Raw genomic sequence first — 20,900 nt, 5'->3', positions numbered from 1 at the left:
AAGTACGTAGGGAAGGAAACCACAGGACGTTAAACTCAACTGCTTTAACTGCTTTTTCGTTTATGTTGTTGCTGCTGAAAGCGTCTATTTCTTTTATGCCCAGATGATTAGAAAATCACAGCAACTGTGGGCCTACAAGCAATTTTCGGTTATTTTAAAGCTGAATTATGTGTGTATGAAGTAACAAGAAAGGTTTTGTTAAGTAATTCTACATGAAAGCCCGTTACACTGCCTTTATAAGCAACAATGTGACATGACATTATTTCAATGAACTTTTGTATTATCTGATTCATCATAAAGACTATATCATCTTTATTCAGGGGTTGAGCAAAGAAACCTGGTACATGTGTAGGCCCTCTTATATAGTATAATTTATTGTTATAATACTAACTTTGCAAAGCCATTATAAAATAATCATTGATGTACAATGTCATATACAGTACAGTACAAGTTTACTTAAATTTAGCTGACATGAACGTAAACCACAACAACATGTAGCTTGAGTCGTAATAAGCATAATTTTTCATAAATTTGACTTTACGTTTTATTAAATGTAATAATTAAAACTGTACCCCACAACATACACTGCACATACATCCAAATTGACAGCATAAGAAACTACACTGGATTTGTGAAGAAACGTGCATGTTTTTTGTTGGACTTTCATTGGATCTGCCAAATAATAGTTCCAGAGAATACACATAAAATATTGCATTAACAAATAACACAGACAATGTGATTGATTATATTTAATAGTACGAGTGCTCCCGATCTGTGAGTTGGATACTGATTATTTGTAGGCCTAGGCTTCAGAAGACTACGTCTACAAATATGGTCAATAAGTTACATGATATACTCAAAACATTGAGAAAGGACCAGCGTTCAAACAAAGCAATTGTGGAGCTTTGTTTCTTTCATTAAATCTTTGTCATCGGTGCAACACAAGGCTTATGATACCATGAGCTTCAAAGCACGGTACAAGAATCAGTGTTTTGCTTGCTGGTATTTTCATTAGTGTTTTTATTGCGTATTTGCACCATAGGTCCTTTCCTGAGTCTGTAGACATTCTCCTTGGATGTGTTGTCTCCACGGTCTTCAAGTCCTTCAATAAAGTCCAATCTCTGCACACAGAGTGTTAAAAATGGCTAAACCTACAGTACATCAAGTCTCTATGTACTGCTTTTAAATAGTGCAGGATATTGCACTACATTCCCATAACAAACTACTTTTCAGACGCATTTCCGCGTCCAAGTATCCAAGTCATAGTTGGGATGCCCAGAGTCTGGACGAAGAAGGGATTGCGCCTCGGAATAACGACAAGCGTGCTCAGGATAAAGGACTCAGATAGAGACTGGGCAGACGATTATCTTGTCCTCCAGCATGACGCTGACCACCAGGAAGACGAAGTACAGCATGAACATGAGGAATCCCAGCAGCTTGCTCATCCTCCACTTGCACACGGCGATGGAGATGATGACGAAGAGGAGCATGAGGAAGAGCAGAACGATGGCGCAGAACAGGCCGTTACTGCTCACCGCCACCGGACTCATGTTGTTCGCTGAGGAAAACAGTAACCATGGAAACGGCAGGCTGGAGACGGTAGACACAAAAAGATACAAATTTTGTTTTACAGTAGCCAACAGAACACTTTATGTAGCCAATAGAACTGACAGTTCTTATAAAGTTTCCTCACCCCACAGTGATGTCGAATATGTTGGAACCGACTGAGCTGGACACGGCCATGTCTCCAAGACCTTTCCGTGCAACGATAACGCTGGTGATGAGATCGGGAATGGATGTACCTGCTGCTAGAATGGTCAAGCCCATTATTTCCTCAGTGATTCCAATAGTCTCACCAACCTGCAGGAGAAATATTCAGATACCCAAATGCGATTAAAATTCTTTCGTCATTTACTCACCCTCATGTCATTCTAAACCTGTATGACTGACTTTCTTTTGCAGAAAACGAAAGAAGATATTTTGAAGAACGTTGGTAACCAAACAACAATGGCCTCCATCGACTTCCATTATGTGGACATAAACCCACTGAGACATTTCTCAAAATATCTTCTTTTGTGTTTTACAGAAGAAAGTGTGTGTGATGTCTTTATTCCAAGAATATTTGGGTAAGACAATTTTCTACAGAAGCGATGCGTTATGGCTGGAATACACTACAAGACTTTTAAAATCTGAACAGATTTTTTTTAACTATACGTCATACACTTGCAGACGTTTTGAAAGTTTCAGATAGAAACACACTAACTGATCAAATCTGCAGACTGGCACAGACTTTCTGCAACAAGTCCGGACTGAAAATCTGGGCAAAATCTGAGCAAAAGTCTTGTAGTGTATTTTAGCCATTAGACAACAGTTCTGTCTGAGGGAAATGACAAGAATAGCTATTTGGCTTTAGGATTTGGCTGGTTTTATTGTGCATCAGATTTACAGCACTGCTTTAAGGCAAGATCAACCTTCACCTCTCACTACCTTACATAGTAGATAATGCTTTTCCTTTTCTTACATTTTTAGTTTATTTTACAGTACCCCATACATTTGTATTGACCCAACAAAAGCCGCAAATGCCGCTAACAATTACCTGATGAGCCCACCAAACCATCAAGTAGGAGAAAACAGCAATCCAGGAAATGGATCCCAAAAACGTCAAAGGAAAAAACTTCCTTGAAGTCTGAGGAAAGAGCACGTTGACAAAATATTATTTACAGTATTATGAATTACACACAAATAAACTTAAAGGGACAGTTCACCCCAAAATGAAAATTCTGTCATGTTTTACTCAGCCTCAAGTTGTTTCAAACCTGAATACATGTTTTGTTCCACTGAACACAAAGAAGATATTTGGAAGAATGTTTGTAACCAAACAGTTCTGGGGCACCATTGACCTCCATAGTAGGAAACAAAACTACTATGGTAGTCAATGGTGCCCCAGAGCGGTTTGGTTTCCTCAAAGTCCATTTACGGAAGTCTTGACACTCGGCGGCTATGTTTGCAACACCTCTGGGCAGCAAGTCCACAGTCCTATCTACTTGAATGGGGGTTGAAAATCACAATTAAACAGCATATTTCCGATCAATAATTAAACATGAAATGAACTGTATCATAACTTTGGTTTGCTAAGCTTACACTGTGCTAAAAATCACATTTTTCGAGGTTGCCTCACCTGCGCACAGGCTGGCAATCGCCTCACGAGAGCCCCGCCCCAGAGAATCGTCAGTCTTTATTGATTGAAGATTGGCTTGTTTTACTGAAAGGCGGGACTTTCTGCGCTATTGAGCCTCGCATTCCTCAGTAATGGAAGTGGCGCATTTTGCTAATATTAGTATCTTTGGTTTCCTACATTATTCTAAATATCTTCTTTTGTGTTCTACAGAACAAAGAAATGTATGCAGATTTGAAACAACATGAGGGTGAGTAAATGATGACAACATTTTTGGGTGAACTATCCTTTTAAAGGGTAGTGCGTTTTTTATGAAAAACACATTTTCGCAAATCTGTTTGCTGCCACTTTACAGCTCAGAAATCGCAAAGCTCCCCTTAAAAATACACAGCATCAGTTGATATGTGTTGTTATTCAAAATACAACATTAAATGTGGCTGGTCAATACAGAAGCATTGAGAGGCCGTGTGAGGGGAGATTCACATTTCGCGTCAAAACCGCGCGGAAAAAATGAGCCACAGCGCTTTCTCTAGTCAAATTAACCGCGGTGCGCGCGCAGCACTCTGAAAAGTTGAACAATTTCCATCTCGATGTGGCGCCAACGTGCCTAGAAAACCATGTCGCTCCCTATTTGCGCGCGCCTGCCGCGTGTATACATTTAAGGAACTTGTGCGCGCAAAAGACACAAAATGTGAATCGCCCCTTAAACTGTTCAAACATAAAAATGTTACTAAGTCGTACTTCTCTGCGGACATCTGGCAGTGTCAGCCACAATGGAAAGACAATGGGTAAAATTAAGAGGTACATTGCTCGTTTCCGTGGCGTATCTGGCCATGCCAAGCTCAAAGGCTGATCTTCATCTTCCTCCTCTTCATCCTTTAAAAACAAAGATGACAATTTCTGTCAATATTTCAGTATTAGTATACATTTTTTTTTGTAACTAAAGAGCTCTTATTGACTGCTTTTTCTTCATTTTTCAGTCCAATTCATCCTTTTAATAACTCTAAAGAATTTTTTTAATAACTTTTAAGAAATTAATCTGTTGGCACAATTATATTTTTCTCCACATAAGTAATTTCAAATATTCCGACATATGCCTTCAGATCATAAGAGGCATTTTAATCCTTAAGTGACCTTAAACTTTTGAACAGTTTCGAAAAGTTTAATTGGTTTTCATGTATGATGACATCACCTCGGCATTGCCAGCACTGCCATTCATGGGCGGAGTGACCTCTACCTCCACACTGGTGCTGTTGGGAAGGTTCTTATCTACTGGAGAGAGAAAAAACAAGAGGAAATAGAATTAGTAAGAAACCAGTCAATGTAAAATGAACCAGTGGAGATATTGAATTTAACAACATCAAAATTGAACCTTCTTATTTTTTAATGCTGTTCTTTTAGTAAATGATTTTGCACGTTATTCCAGAAAATACGAAAATGTTTAACCTTCAACCAGCTGTCAAAATCCTCCAATTACATTTAGGTACTTTCCAGCTGATCCAATCAAGCCCTCCCTATGTTCTTTTACTCGCTGAATATCCATTTCCATAGTGATACATTACGAGTAAAATGGGTTTGGAATGCCATTTCATGTAGTGTTTAAACTTACCAACACCGTTTGCTTCATCTTGGCCTTTATTTCTTGCAATCTTGTGTAAAATGGATGCTTTCTCCTTGAACTTCCCTGCATCACATATGAGAGATAACATGAATAAACGTGAAAAAAAATCAATGACGCACATCTGTGTGTGTTTTTTTTAAACCTGATTTTTCTTGAACATTACCTTCAGTGAGCGGGTCAAGTGTGTGGATCATGAGCTGGAAGATGCTGTTTCTCATCAGTGTGTTATGCAAGGAGGCGGAGCTTCCTCCTCTCTGGAGGCGCGGCTTAGCCTATAAGGAAAACGATTAAAAAAGCAATCTTTTAGAAAAACAATTTCAATGCATCTTGTCTTATGATGATTGAAAGTTGTGTTGGTATGTGAGCAGTGATGTAGAGGGTGAGTGTCAAGGGTCGTAAAGTACTTACAGAAAGTTTATTTTCATCGTCTCCTGCATTAACCTTTAGAAACAGAAATAATCAATAAAATTTTAATTGTTTAAAAAGGAAAATATAATGCAATAACAATTTATTTCAGTGTTCGAAAGCAGAGTGTGTGCTCATTTTATTTGTTGTGATGTTTTGGGCTGATCATGTTGAGTCATGTCTGGTGTGCTTTTTTATTCCTTTATTTTGCTGATTTACCTTATTCAGTTCATTCCCAATATACACCACGTTTTTAATCTGAAGTGATCTTAATAACAAAGAGAGAGACTTAAGACAACAATCACCTACGCAAGATTAGTTTGGTGCAGTCTTTGAGGTTTATCAAAACCGATTACAAAGACCTTTTCCTCAAAATACAGAAAAAAATACAACTACAGAAATGTACAATATCGCTGGCAACAACACAACCGATTCCAGTATACAACAGTATACAAGTATACAACAGGAGGAACTCTTGAAGGAAACAACATCTGATTGCACAAGGTTGCTCTAAGGTAACTGCCCATGCAATCAGTGTTTCTTGTGTATGCTGAAGTACACATACATACTTGATTCTACATTCTGCTATGACATCATTAGTCCATTCAATTACCAGCAGCATGCATGCCCAGCATAATCGGAACTATGGTATATTATCATTGGTGGTTCCATCATGGTTCAGAAATTGGGTATTAAATCAAACAATTATAATACATGGTATATGAAGTTTTGACTGTATAAACTAATTATATATTAGTATACTTGATAAAAGATCCTTGCTATATTATCATCAACAAAAAATAAAAAAGTATACAAAATTTGTAAATTAGACAGCACACAATGCAAAATCAATGCAGGGTGAATATTTCACCTAATTAATAATATATCTATCACCTTAAAATTTGGCTCTTATTAACAGGTATACCAGTATTAACAATTCCATACAATCAGTAACTGTAATAAAAGAATCAGCTATTAAATTTGCCAATATTCTTCTAATAAAGCTATGAAACTATATGAATATAATGGGGATTATTTGGCTTTTTGACACTTTCATTTTAATTGCAAAATAAAAACTGGAAGGAGGAAAAAATGAGGGCATTAAAATTTGGGTGGGAATTTCTTAAAGTTCAAAATACAAAAACTGGAAAATCACCCTTTAAAGCAAATTATGGCATTATTACAACTAATGTTTTGTCAGTAACATTCTGTTTATACTAAAATGTATTCTATAATTGAAAAAGGGAGTACAGCATTGTTTGGTTTAATAAAAATTCTCCAAAAAAAACAAATGCACCTTTCCTAGTTCTACCTACTGAGCATCAAAGTAATGTGATTAAAATGTAAAAATCTTTTACAAAAAACCTATCAGATATAATTTAAAATAAATTATATATAAATTATATTTATACTATATATAAATTATATTGAAATTTTTATATGCATGTGTATGTTTTTCTAAACACAAAATTAATATGCACAATATTACAGACATATATTACGTAAACACAAACTTTTATTCTGGATGTAATTAATCGAAAATAATCATTTGACAGCCCTAATATTTATTAAAAAACAAAGCATGACTTCAAGTAATTTTGCATGTGTAAAGTTGTGGATGGCTATTGGACACAATGAGGGCAGCATGAGTCATCAAAAAGATTACTTTTAAATGCGTAATAAATAATCTGCTAAAAGGGAATTTTAATGTTAACAATGGGAATTATCAATGTTAACAAGTATGACCTCAAAGCAAGCTAAAAGTCACAAAAAACTCCAGTGTGACTGCACCGTGAGCGGCGACGTCGTGAGATTTGATTTTGAAATTTCGTGAAATTTGGTTGTCTCAGCAGTGACACGAGAACCCTTAAATAAATCTAATCGGCACGTTTCTCTATGAACATAGAGAGCTTAAGCACGTTTCATTAGCGATTAGAGGTGCCCGTCATTTGCTCTCTCTTCAAGTTCCTCCCTCACCTGCTTTGGTTCCTCTGCAAGTGGAAGATAAGATCTAGCCTGTGGAAATAGAGCTAAGCTCTGTGTGCTCACTAAATTTAAAGGCATAGGTCAGCCAACAGGAGACCAGAATATCGTCTGCAGTGGACCTCCAGCTGGCAAGCCTGCACCAAGCCAAGTCTGATTTATATCGATTTAGCACAGATGCAGAAGGCAACATTGGCATCATAAAACATGTTTTTGTTCATTTTAGATTTACATTTTACATATATTTTTTCTAGTTTTCTAGAAAAATTACAAATGAGCATTCAACATTTTGACTGCAAGAAGACAATAGCCATGGCACACAAAGCTCCACTAAGTACACAAAGAAGGAATAGTAATGAAGCTAGGGTTTAGATTTGATAGTTTATCAATTTAAACTAATATTAAATGTTAAACTTCAGTGTTCTCATCTTGCGTTATTTGAGCTATGGACATGAACAACATCTCAGTATTGTGCGTATTATTAAAAATGTTATTTGTTTTCTAGGCAAAGTCAACCTGACTTTCATGGAAGAACCCCAAAATCATCTAAAGATTTGATTTACATACTGTACAACCTAACAACCTATAGTAACATATAGAAACCACCCAAAACAGAGTTTTGCATTGACATTTACAGATTTCCTGTAGCTCAGTGGTAAGAGCATGGCGTTAACAACACCAAGGTTGTGGGTTCGATCCCAGGGGATTGCACATATTTAGAAACAAATGTATAGGATAATGCAATGTAAGTTGCTTCCAAATGCGTAAGTGTAAATGTACTCACACAACAAGTAATCTAGTTATTATTGTACTCTCTAAAAATAAACTGTTAAAGTGATAGTTCACCCAAAATGAACATTCTGTCTTCATTTACTCATGTAATTCCAAACCTGTATGACTTTCTTTCTTCTGCAGAACACAAAAGATGATGTTTTTAATAACGATGGTAACCAAACAACATTGAACCCTACTGACTTCCACTGTGTGGATACAAAACCACCATCTCTCAAAATATTGTATTTTTTTGTTCCACAGAAGAAAGAGACACATGCAGATTTTAAATGATATGAGGGTGATGACAAATGTGATGTCATCAATTATGAAAGAATTTAGTTATTTTTGAGTGAATTATCCCTTACATACCCAACAAACAGCTTAAGACCACAAACCGAACAAAAACATTTTTATTTGGGCCTTTAATAGTCTGAAGATCAAGACCTTATGCACATAAACTCAAACAATATTAAATAGATCCTGTGCAGCTATGCCAAATTTACATACAGTTCATAGCCGGAAGAAATATTTTTGTGACATTTACCTGGTATACACACCATTCACAACACTCCCCCAGAACATTCTGTCGACATCATGTGAAAATGTTAGAAAATAAACAACTGACCTTGCAAAATCGGCTCTTATATCATGAGTGCCACTTATGCGTGACTAAACTGACTGTGGGGAAAAACTGCAACAGAAAGGATTTCCAGTCCTGATCTGAAGCTGAAGTACATTTAACAAATGTTACATGCATCCTTACACAAGACATACATATGGGGAAGAGCAAGTAATTGGGATCAGGGTTAGTTTTTCCAGCCAGCAGCTAAAGATCTTTGTAGAGTAACACTTCAGCAATTAGTTAAACAGGCTCAATTAGAAGGCTGGGCCTGTCATGCAATGACACCATTACAGTAATATATTTAGCTTTAAAGGGATACTTCACCCAAAAATGAAAATTCTGTCATCATTTACTCACCTTCGAGTTGTTCCAAATCTGTTTAATTTCTTATGTTCTGATGAACACAGAGAAAGATATTTGGAAGAATGCTTATAACCAAACAGATCTTGCCCCCCATTGACTCCCATAGGAAAAACATCTTTTTTTGTTTTGTTCTGTTGAACACAGAAGACATTTTGAAGAATGGACAGCAAACAGTTCTGGGGCACTTTTAACTACCACTGTATTTTTTCCTACTATGGTAGTCAATGGGGGGCAAAACCTGTCTGGTTACAAGCATTTTTCCAAATATCTTTCTCTGTATTCATCAGAACAAACAAATTTATACAGGTTTGGAACAACTCGAAGGTGATTAAATGATGACAGAATTTTTATTTCGGGTTAAGTATCCCTTTAACTAGTCCTGAACTAAGCCATACACAAATCAGATACATGACCGTACATGCACATACAAATGAAATAAACAGGTGTTTATAAAAATGTGTTTACATTACATGCATAAAACTTTTTATGCAGTATTTTGACATATTCGTTGCATATATGTATAAGTATATAAACAGCAAACAAGATGTCGCCAAAAGCAATGATCAAAGTTAGTCAACCTCACAAAATATATTCAGGATTTCAAAATTTCCCAAAGCAACAAGGTAAATTAATAGAAATAGTATGACTAATAATAAGATGACAAACAAATAGTTTGAACTTGTCACAAAAAAGCATAATCGAAAACAGAACGAAGCTTATCTTTTTTATAAATTCAGAAAGAACAGTTATCTTATATTTTATATATATATATATATATATAACATGCAAATCATTGAGGGACTTGTTTATAAAATCACCATAGTCCACAAGTCCACCATAAATTCAAAGCAACGTATGCTTGTATGCTTTACAAAGAATGCTTAACTGTATCATTTCGAGTTGTAATAAGGCTGCACGATATTGAAAATAATGTAATAATTTACTAAATAGTGCAGTACGCAATTTGCTTAAGTTCAAGCAACTTTAATGAGTAATGTTTGTAAAATCTATTTAAATTATATTAAAATATGTTTAAACATACATGTATCACATTATGTAGGGGAAAAAGCAACGCTTACTCTCTGTCTCTCTGTTATCTACTTCAGTAGCGAACCCTCAGGACCCTCTGGGCCCTCTGTGATGACCTAAACTATCGTAAAAAATTATATATATATATAAAACTCGCCCGATTTTCCCTATTAGATATGTATATTTGACTTCTTGGATCGATGTTAACTATCCACATGAGATTCAAGATCACGGAGCAGTCGCAGTTCTGCAATGTCCTACGCTGTCTACGCAGCCTGCGCATGCTGCAAGAAGTCAAACGTATGCTTACGTCGGGCGCCTTCAATTAGCATACCGCTGGCTGACAGTATGTAAATCAATGGGAGAGATTAATTTTCAGTGACAGTAAAACTGACCAATCATATCATCTTTCTAAACGGGCGTGCTTAGTTTTTTGCTATCTTTCTGCCATCTGGGGGGTTGTTCACCAGCAATCTCGTAAAGCGGAAGACGCACCCGAAGTTGGTTCGCCAACCACCAAACTTAAAAAAAGAAGAAGAAGAAATGCGGAAAACATCGTTCAAAACGCAAAACACTAACAGGCTGTGGATAAATTTTGTTATCAAGTCTTGGAAAAAAAGAGAAAAGCTGATAAACGTTGTTCAAAACAACAGGAGGAAGACTTTGTTATCAAGTAATTTGATCATCAAATTGAAAGTTATTTATGATTTATTTGGCCGCCGTGCCTCAATTCATTCTGGTTGCTGATGTGAGCTTAATTTGATCTTGAGACGAGTGATTTTGACTGGTCAGTCTTAAATTAAAAATATTGTGTATTGTGAATTATTCTGAATAACAGTGACATTTTATCAGATAAATGGTAAATTTACCAAAAATTTACCACGGGTTGCGCGTGCGCAGAGGGCCAAGGCTCAAAAGTCATGGTTCGCTACTGATCTACTTTGACCTAAAACTGACTAGCCTATATGTACAGTATGTAATTGTATGTCACTTTATTAAATTATTGCAAACCATTGTGATATGCACATTTGTGATATTCCAATACATCTTTCAGCCCTACGCCATAAAGTTTCTTTGCAACAGGCCTGTGGTTAACCAGAGAGGGCAGATGAGCATTGGTAAAGAAGCTTAAAGTGACAGGCAACCAATTTTAGATACAGAGGCATTTAAGGATTCACACGTTAAGTCAGAACAACAAATACTCACCCTCACCACCTTTACTTTGCATATGCATTTAAATTTTTTAAAGTTTCTGAAATATCTAAAAGAACCAGCATTGTATAATTTATTATTATGAAACATATAAACAAAAATGTCTATAGTAAGACAGACAGTGGGGATTGTTGTTAATAATTTTGTAATAACTGTGTTTTAGAAGGCAGCTGGGTCACTCCCCTAAGCACTAAGAGTCTTTTCATTTCGGCTGGCGTCAGCCCTTGTTTGTTGATTTGGGATTACAAAGGTTTCAGCTGGGAAGGAGAAACCATGACCACAAAAATCTATATCAACTATGTTAGAGGAACATTCATTAACTAATGATGCACACAAAAGGAAATCTTACAACATGATATAAAACCTCCAGGTTTCATCCTCAATACTCTGTATCTGGTTTAAAAAATAACAGGACACCTGTCTATACTTAGCGCTACTAAAAGGATCACCATCTTATTGGATTAGCCCGAGCTTCAGCTAAAGGAACATCAAAGAGCACATGTACTATCTTTGTACACATGTAGGGAGTGGAGGGGGCTTGTTGGTTGTGGTTCGGGGCGTTTCATTTGTTGGGACTGTGTGGGTCTGGTCTGGTTGGTCTTGTTTTGTGGTCGATGTCGGACAACAGAGGAATAAAGTTAATTATGCCATTACTACTTTTCCCTGGTTGTCCCTCTGTTGTCTGTTGTTGATCACGGAATGGGACCGGGTTGGACCTGCACGGTTTCGGCGGGTGGGGCTTCCTGGGTCGCGGCTCGTGGGCTCTCCCTGTTCTTCGTGGACGTTGCTCGGTGGCTTTGGTCGGGGTCACTGAGTGCAGCTATGACACGTCAGAGGAGATCTGGCCCTCCCGGCTGAGCCTGGTTTCTCCCGAGGTTTTTTTCTCCATTATTCAGCATTGGAGTTTGGGTTCCTCGCCACAGCAGAGCAGTGCAGTGTTGGCTTGCTCACCGGGAGACTGCATTTATTTATTCATTTATTTATTAGATATTATTTATTATAATGATCTTGCTTGGTCTATAAACACCATGCACTGTGCTGTGTTTTACCTTTCTGTGTTTTTCTTATTTGCTCCTGTAAAGCTGCTTTGGAACAATGCACATTGTGAAAAGCGCTATATAAATAAAATTGAATTGAATTGAATTGAATACTATCCTTACCTCGGTTCATTTATTTCCCTAACAAGGCTTTATTTACTGGAACCAATTTAGAGCACCACAACAATACAGTTTTTCATTAAGGAGACCAAATGTACATATGGCCTTGCTTCCTATTAATGTGTTTGATAGCCTAATTCTATTTTTATTTGGATTTTAGGGCGTGTTCACACTTCCTCGGTCCTCTTGGTTAAAAATGATACATTTTTTGTCCTGGTTCACTTAGTGTTTACACTAACATTGTTAACACTGACTAAACCAAACTACATTCAGATGTTTGGTCAGCTTTTAAAGAGATGGTTCACCCAAAAATGAAAATAAATGAAAAATCTCTCATTATTTACTCGCCCTCTTTCTTTCTTTTTGTGCAGAACAGATAAGATATTTTAAGAATGGGTCAGTACCCATTGACTTGCATTGGTTTTGTGTCTATACAATAGAAGTGGTACTGCCATTGTTTGGTTACCAACAGTCTTCAAAATATCTTCTTTTGTGTTCTGCTCAAGAAACAAAGTCAGGTTTGCGAAGATCTAATAAATTCTTTATGTTGTTAAATCATGTGATTTTAAGGATCGTTTCTTGTGACATCACATCCTGTTTTTGGTTCATTTAGACGTCTTTACTCCATGTGTCATCCATATTTCAGTATCGTTTACCTTTTCAGGAGTCTCTTTTTAAAAAGGCACTAACAGAGCAATCACACCAAAGTCTGTTTTAATTGAAAAAGCCAAATGTGAACACACCCTCAGAGGTCTCTCGTCTAAACCAAAGCCTCTTTCAACTACAGTCCAGAGGGGTGAAAGCCCTATGCAAAGTCGTCTTCTGCTAGGTCTACCTGCTTGCATGAAAAGGATATCTATTTAGCTAAATTAAATCCATGAAGATTAAAAAGCGAAACATTTACAATTTTCCAAGTGCTTTCCAGAATCATAACTCCAATGTGCTGAGGTGACATCCCCCCATGCAAAAAGCATCTATAAAGAGCAATCTAAAACTAATGATTGTGTTAAGGTAAAGGCTACCGTATGGCACATGCCCCTGGTGCAATACTACTGTAACAAGCGAGAAGATCAAAGGCCGGCCTATTCACCTGTGTTCCATACGTGGGACAAACTGCATACGCAAACAACAAATCCGACTCCAGCTGTTTGAACAAAGCACAGCAGGTTGGATAATGGCGACATTAGTTTATAGATAGTCCTTCGAATGTACCATTAATAGATATGACATTTTGACCATGTTCATGTATGTGATAAATAATGACATCCCCGTACGGTGGCAGATGTGAAAAGTGAATGATAATTGATTGACATACTATGACAGTTTCTACTATGTCCAATACATGGTATCTGTTTTTTTTTTTGCATTCATCAATGTGGCTTTAGAAATCAATTCAACAAAATGTAAATAGTCAGTTGAAATGACTTGCAAAGCCAAGTTTGTACTGTGTGATACTTGTACTTAAAATGTAAAGGCAGACAATAGTTTTTGCAGTGGGGTTAAAATAAGCTTTAAAGCTTTTATTAGAATAAAGCTTATATAATAAGAAAACAATCTACTGAAACCAGGATTTCTTGGAAAGCAAGAATCTAAAGCCACTAATAAAAATATCTGTGGTTTTACTACAATAACCACGATTCAGCTATGGTATTTGTAGAGAAACCACAGTGCAACTGCAAATTTACAAATGTCTCACTAAAGTTAACACGCTTTAACTATGATACTATGACAGTAAAAACTATGGGTTTATAAAAAGTGGGAATAAAAAAATGTTTTGATGATGATATGATAATATAAATGTAAATCAATCCAGGGTTGCTGCGGTCTTAAAAATAAAAGTGCTACAAAAGGTTATTCAAATCAATGCCATAGGAAAAACATTTTGGGTTCCTAAAGAACCATTCAATTAAAAGAACAATTATTTCTTACCTTTTTATAGTCTAAACTCTAAAGAACCATTTTCACTATAAAGAACCTTTTGTGCCACAGAAAGGGTGCACAGGTTCTGTATAGGACCATACTGCCAAAATAGTTCTTCTATGACATCTAATGGCACATTTACTTTTATAAGTTTATAGTAAACTTTTATAAGTGTGACCTCAGTCCAGAAAAAACACAAGGGCAGGTCATCACATAAATAGGCAGGTAACCACTGATCTGCAGGTAACTGAAAAAAGGACATTAACATTATACAAATGGATAAATTAAGGCCAAATATTTTTTCTGTTTTTCCCAAATTCATTGCTTTACTATACAGTAGTACAGTGGTTCTCAAACATTTTTGTTGCAAGGCCCCCTTTGTGTGGAGTGAATTGCTTTGCGCCCCCCCCCAGATGAATATTTATAATCTTAAAATTAAAATTTTAATTAAACCAAAAACATATTCAGTTATACAATGCTGAAACATCCATTCTTTTGGTTGGTAGTCTTATTTTTCTGACGTTTGATTGCACAACATTTATAAATTTCTATTTTTCAGAAATTGCCACAAAATCTGTGGCCCCCCTGGAACCATCTTGGGGCCCCCAGTTTGACAACCACTGCAGTAAATACATTTGTCCATAAAAAGTATTTACTAAAGTAAACTGCAGTAAATTATTGTGTATTATAGTATATTTGAACCTTACTATAATAAACATTACTATATACTATAGTGTTTACAACAATTTATAAATTTACTACAAGTGAATTATTTTATCATCTGGTTCAAATTAAGGGGACTTTTATTTTAGCGGGTCGTCGCAAACACGCTCGAATATCAGTGTGTTTGACAGTAGCTGCACTCAAACAGTGAAATGCTCGTAAAATAAACTCAGAACAACTCTGTGGATGAAGTTCATGTGTTCATGTCCTCGTATAGTAAAATACAGACAAATCCACGAGTGTCACGCTTGTAACATGCTAAAGTGTGCAGCTCATTCACTCTAGACACGCAGAACAAGCAACCAAAACCGTTACGGAGGCACATAATATCAGCGTTATGATTGGTCAGATCGCTTTTCAATCAAACTACTTGCGACCTATCGGTAAACCCCTCCCCTCAAATGCAGATGAGCCAATGGCAGTTGAATATGAGTTGCACGGGGACCGGAACTCTTTAGGTTTCAGCGCCATAGGCTGTGTTTCGTAAGGTTGCGTCCTCCAGAGGTCTCGTTCGAAGGCTGCTACGTCATCGAGGCTTTCTCGTTTCATAAAATCAGGTAGGACTCTCCGAAGGCACCCTTCAAATGCGACCTTCTTTGACAGAAATTCGGAGGATACATGAGCTGTATCCTTCGTTGCTAGAGATAACATACAAATCTTTGCATCGGCCAACGTCTGTTATTTGAATAGCTGTTGCCGTTTTTACACTAGTAAATAGGTGTTTAGTGATTTTTAAACGTTTTGAAACTTGGCAAAAGTGTTATATTTGTTTAACTCTTTTGGCATTGTTTAGAGTAGAAAGTAACCAACTTTCACCTCTTAAATCATGTAGAACGAAGATAGTAAATAATCGTAGTAATTTTGATGAAAAATGTTCAAGTTCATAATGAAATCTCTCACAGCGGTTTTGACCGCATATGTTGGCATCTTTGCCAATCTGAGCACAATAAGCACAATAAGAAAAAACTGTTTTTTTAGGAGAAACATCCAAGAAACTTGAGTCTTTTTTAAATCTTCATTTTATCTCATTGCTGCCTGTGATGTTAAAAGAAACGTCTTATGACCAAAAACTCGTCATTAAAACTAACCGAGACAAAAACAGAGCTCTATTTTTCTTCAAGTGTCTGACTCCTACAATACAGATTGGACTGAAATAAAATTTCAACAATTGTAATTTCTCTTTTTAAATCTTCATGACTCATCATTTATAAAACATATTTTTCTGTATATTTTTTTCACGCCAGGGGTTCTGGTCTTACTCAGCTGTATGTGTAGTGTGCTTCGTCCATGTGCATCCAATATACAGTAATGCCTAATCCGCCTCAGAGAGGCAATAAAACTGTCTTGGCACTCCTTTTCAATTATTAGGCGACCGTTGCACTCTCATTGGCCAACTATTAACATCCACTTTTACCTGGAAAACAGACATCACACCTGGAACAATTCAACTCACCTTAGGAGAAGCTTCAGGGTCATCCACTTGATTTCTGTTCAGCTTGCTTTTGATCCATGTCTCTACAGTGACGTTGAACTTCATAAACGTCACATAGGTAACGTAGCAAAGCAGCAGTGCAATGCTCTCATGGTAGGTAATGTAGTTATCCAGGAAGAATACAATGAGCATAATAAGTCCAATAATATAAAAGCTGACATCTCTAAACAGAGGCCACCAGGTGAGGTTCAGAATCTCCCGTGAGAAGAGAGCACACATCCCGATCACAAATAAAATGTTGAAGACCGCAGAACCCACGATGGTTCCGATGCCCACGTTGCTGTGCGAGATGAACACGCCGATCACGGATGTGAAGAGCTCAGGGGCGGAGCCTCCGGCGGCCATGAAGGTGGCACCAGCCACGTCGTCCGAAATCTGGAGCTTTTCCGTGATGACGGTGAGCGCGGGAACAAAGAACTCGTCGCACACGATGGCGAGGGCGATGAACATGTAGATCATCCCGAACATATGGAGCACGACAGCGCCCTGTCGCCTCTCCTCGAGTGTGAATAGGTCCTCGGGATAATCGCCCTTGCCGTGTTCGCCAGAAGACGCCATGGCAATGGGCGTATGTTCCTGACCTGAGGCGTTGTGCTCGACCTCGGAAGAGAGTACAGTTCTGAGTGGCACTTGCTCTGCAAGTCCCTCGTGGTTGGTGGGTGGCATCCTATTTGAAAACGGCCCCAAAGTGGTCGTAAAGGCACTCAAGGACAGGAACATCGAGAGGGCAGAGATGCACAGGATGAAACCGAGGATCCGAGTCGGACGAAGCTTTCTCCTCACGAGCTGCGCTCGGTGACACCTGCCGCTCCGCTCCAGAGGGGTGGAATATGACCCTCGGTGGGTGCAGGGGAACTCCATGGTTGATGGGCAGATCAGGGGTCCGTTGGTCTCGAATCTATGGAGCACCAGGCATGGTTACATGTCCAGTCTGCTTAAACCTGACCAGTCAAATCAACCCCCGATTCCTCACAGGGTCCAAGGACTCTAATGGTTTCCTCATAATAATCTCTGAAAGAAAACATTCAAATGAGAGTGAGAGAGAAAGAGAGACACAGGATTAGTCATAAGGACGAAAAATTATTTTTATTTGCCTTAAAAAATATAGCCAAACAGCGTCGGCACCCATTCACTTCTATTGTATGGACACAAAACCAATAGAATGGGTGCCAGCTGACAACTTTCTTCAAAATATCTTCTTTTGTGTTGTTCGGAAGAATAAAAGTCATTCAGGTTTAAAATGACAAGAGGGTGAGTAAATGATGACAGAATTTTCATTTTTGGGTGAACTATCATTTTAACTTTAGGTTTATCATTAAAAATGTAAACCTTTTTGATTAAAAATACCCAAATAACACAACTTCCCATTCACAATTCACAATTTTTAGCATGAGCATGACTACACCTCTTATACCTCTTATAAAACAGCTATACTCAGACATATTAGTTCTATGGTTAAAGGGTTAAAATAACACGACAGATGCTTTTCTTAGCCCATCAGGTACAGTAGCTTGCTTTCAGTCACCTTACTGTAACCTATTACCTTACAGTGTACAGTGTGTCTGTTAGTTATGGTGAAGGAGGACTGATCCCTCACCTGTTCCATATGGCTATTTATAACACTTCTGCCTAATCTCACTAACAATGTTAAATAAGCACGCTACTAAATGTCTATACATTCTTTTCCAAATAAATAAAACAACATAGGTATTCGATTTTCTTCTGCTTATTTATTTATCAATGGAGTATTTTACAATGAGAAATAATTATATTAAAGGCACACTGGTTTTGGTCAAGCACATAAAACTAGTTGTATAAATGTAGGTCTATTCAGTGTGACATCTGCACCTGATAATATTGCCATAGTAACAGAAGCTTGGCTTATTCTCTTACCACATCACTTACTGTATCTACTGAAAACTCCTAATAGTTTAAATTACACGGATGTGGTGAAAAAACAGGTTATCTCAAAATATTATAAGAATGTGGGTAGTTTCACTTTTTTGTATAAAAGTGAAAACATGCAGCTGCAATCCTTAGGAAGTCACTTTCATAGATAAAGTTAAAAAGTTACAATAGTTTAAAAACCTGTAATATCGATATACTACTTTACAGACAAAAACACAAACAAAACATATCTATATCTTCAGGAATTTGTAATTAAAGCAAATCAAAACTATATGGTGGACGTGTCAATGTGTTCAGACCGGTCAAATAGGGCATTTATCTATATATATTTATTTACCCTAATGCCATTGAAAACCTGTATATGAACTGTGAAACACAAAAAGACTTTACTTTGAAAAAGTAAACTCAGTTATATATTTTACAATGACTTGCAGTTATAAATACTCAACTATTTACATTAGCTACATTGAATATTCCAACATCCAAATATAACTAACCACATGTTAAGAACTGACCAATCACACTGCGCAGCACTTACTCGAGCCACGTTTTGATCAACGTTTATTCGTAACAAATTAATATAAATCCTTATCAAATATATGTACAAAATCCCCAAAACGATTAATATGCTTGTATAGGTATCTTTAAATCTTAGGTGAATTTTGCAAAAGCCTGGCTGCTTTCTCCATTGAGTCCATCTGTCAAATTAAGGATTTAATCGGATCGGCCACCATTTTCCTGATTTACACCGCCTAACTTTTACCCTGACTCACTGTACTTCTCATATCGCACACAAATACCTGTTTAATATCACAACCTACCATAACTGCATGAATGAGACGAAAATTAGAAAACCAACTAGAATGTGCATGTGCAGTACCAGCATGTGAATCGGTCACCTTGATTTAAAGATCAATCGTTTTATGATACTGTAACAATAGTCATTTTTTCACCTTTATGCCGAAACTGATTTCATAGATCGTATAGACCAACATTACGAACGTTAAAGGCACACAAAATGAAAATAGAAAAACATAAATATCGTTGTAAAATAGGCCTACCACTAACGTTATTGGATAAACAAATTTACCTTCGCATATGATAGTTCACCGTGGATGATTAATCTTCCAGAGGATCCAAGTCTTTTATGAAAACCAACCACTTGCTGTTTCACTGTCATGGATCAAGAATAATGCCACTGCCACAGGTTAAAGGGGAGGTCTGATCTCTCTCTCTCTCTCTCTCTCTCTCTCTCTCTCTCTCTCTCTCTCTCTCTCTCTCTCTCTCTCTCTCTCTTCCCCCATCCCTTATCCACTTGTTCTGTCCTTGACAGGTTGGTCACACAACCTACCATGGTGTAAATTTAAACCACTTGTTAGCGTTGCTAAACCTCCCAAAATTACTTCTGTCCATGTAAACTAAGCAAATCATGTTCACAAGACATAACATCAATATAACATAATACATATTATATTGCCTTGAATAAAACCATTTCATTTAGATGTCACTTGACACAAATTTTTTACAGTGTATTTTAGAGACATTGATGGATAGATTGCACGCTTTTGGATAAACTCTCACTGCATGTTTAGGGAGCAGAAAGATGCATGCAAGAGAGCCGTGGACCCTCATGAGAAGACCCGGGGGTCCCAAATCAAATCTAGCCCCTCCCCCTTTTGCGCTGCCCTTCAGCGTCACAGATCGAAGCCCTAGCTTAATGTATCTTTATGAGGAGCAGATTAGGCCCGTAAGGCCAAAGCTTGTCCTAGGCTTTAAATAGCATATGAGTGCACCACGCTGGATGCAGTTGAACCTGACCCTGCCCTAGAGGACATTTCAGCTTAACTATTGACTAATTCCACCTCCAATCAACCACACAATCTTCCAGGAAACTGGCCCTGGAGTTTGGTCACTGCGGTTCTGTGGAAAAATCTCAGAACACATCTGACCTGAGGCTGTCTCTGTTCTGCAGGGTGAAAAAGTCTCCTGCGGTTCTGGATGTCCTGTAATGTGGTCTTTTGTGGATCCTCTTGATTTCTAACCTGGCTTGCATGCTAATGAATAATAGCAGTGGAGTACGTGGAGACACTTTAGGGAGATTCACTTTTTGCTCACCTCTTGGGAATAGTACAGTTAATTACATGATAAAAAACATAGGTCCTTCATCTCTCAGATCATTCACTGTTAGAGAACTAACCCCTCTATCTGATCACAGTCAAATTACATTTATAGAAAATAACATTAACACAGAGGGGTAGTTGTGGCCTAGTGGTTAGAGAGTCGGACTCGTAACCAGAAGGTCACCGGTTTGATTCTCAGGGCCAGCAGGTAGCGGCTCAGTCAGTCAATACAAATCAATTCTGGGATAATTGCAACAATCTGAAAAACTGATCATGAAGAAGTGGCAATTCAAAATAGAGAAATATGGTAAAGTCATGTCCAAACATTGTTTAATAAAATACAGACAGACACAAACCGTGAGCAAAATCAAACAATCGAGCAATTAGAAAAACTAG

General features: G+C 37.4%; 1 protein-coding gene across 3 annotated transcripts; it reads right to left on the bottom strand.

Annotated features, from left to right (window-relative positions):
* Nucleotides 1-154: 154 nt before the first annotated feature.
* Nucleotides 155-19,558, bottom strand: slc24a2 (solute carrier family 24 member 2). 3 transcript variants are annotated; one of them, XM_057331744.1, is made up of 10 exons: nucleotides 19,475-19,558; nucleotides 16,438-17,487; nucleotides 5,205-5,237; nucleotides 4,960-5,068; nucleotides 4,785-4,859; nucleotides 4,368-4,447; nucleotides 3,917-4,051; nucleotides 2,597-2,686; nucleotides 1,694-1,860; nucleotides 155-1,590 (listed from the first exon to the last, which is right to left on the bottom strand). In XM_057331744.1, exons 2-10 carry the CDS (start codon nucleotides 17,335-17,337, stop codon nucleotides 1,341-1,343), a joined length of 1,839 nt encoding a protein of 612 aa, XP_057187727.1. In that variant the 5' UTR covers nucleotides 17,338-17,487; nucleotides 19,475-19,558; the 3' UTR covers nucleotides 155-1,340. The 3 variants fall into 3 exon arrangements, with proteins under 3 accessions (XP_057187727.1, XP_057187729.1, XP_057187728.1); XM_057331746.1 differs by having other exon boundaries at nucleotides 4,368-4,444; XM_057331745.1 differs by lacking the exon at nucleotides 19,475-19,558 and having other exon boundaries at nucleotides 16,438-18,035.
* Between the last annotated feature and the right edge of the window lie 1,342 nt (nucleotides 19,559-20,900).

The sequence above is a fragment of the Triplophysa rosa genome, linkage group LG4, assembly GCF_024868665.1.
Source record: "Triplophysa rosa linkage group LG4, Trosa_1v2, whole genome shotgun sequence".
NCBI lineage: Eukaryota > Metazoa > Chordata > Actinopteri > Cypriniformes > Nemacheilidae > Triplophysa > Triplophysa rosa.
This window is presented reverse-complemented; position numbering and strand designations above follow the sequence as displayed.

Bases quoted from the DNA above. Each gene is read 5' to 3' on its own strand.
- slc24a2 (XM_057331744.1), bottom strand. From the start codon at position 17,337: ATGGAGTTCCCCTGCACCCACCGAGGGTCATATTCCACCCCTCTGGAG. The intron at 5,238-16,437 runs GTGAGTTGAATT...CTGTTTCTAAAG, and splicing joins ACCCTGAAGCTTCTCCTAAG to GTTAATGCAGGAGACGATGA. The intron at 4,052-4,367 runs GTGATGTCATCA...TTGTTTTTAAAG, and splicing joins GCAGTGCTGGCAATGCCGAG to GATGAAGAGGAGGAAGATGA.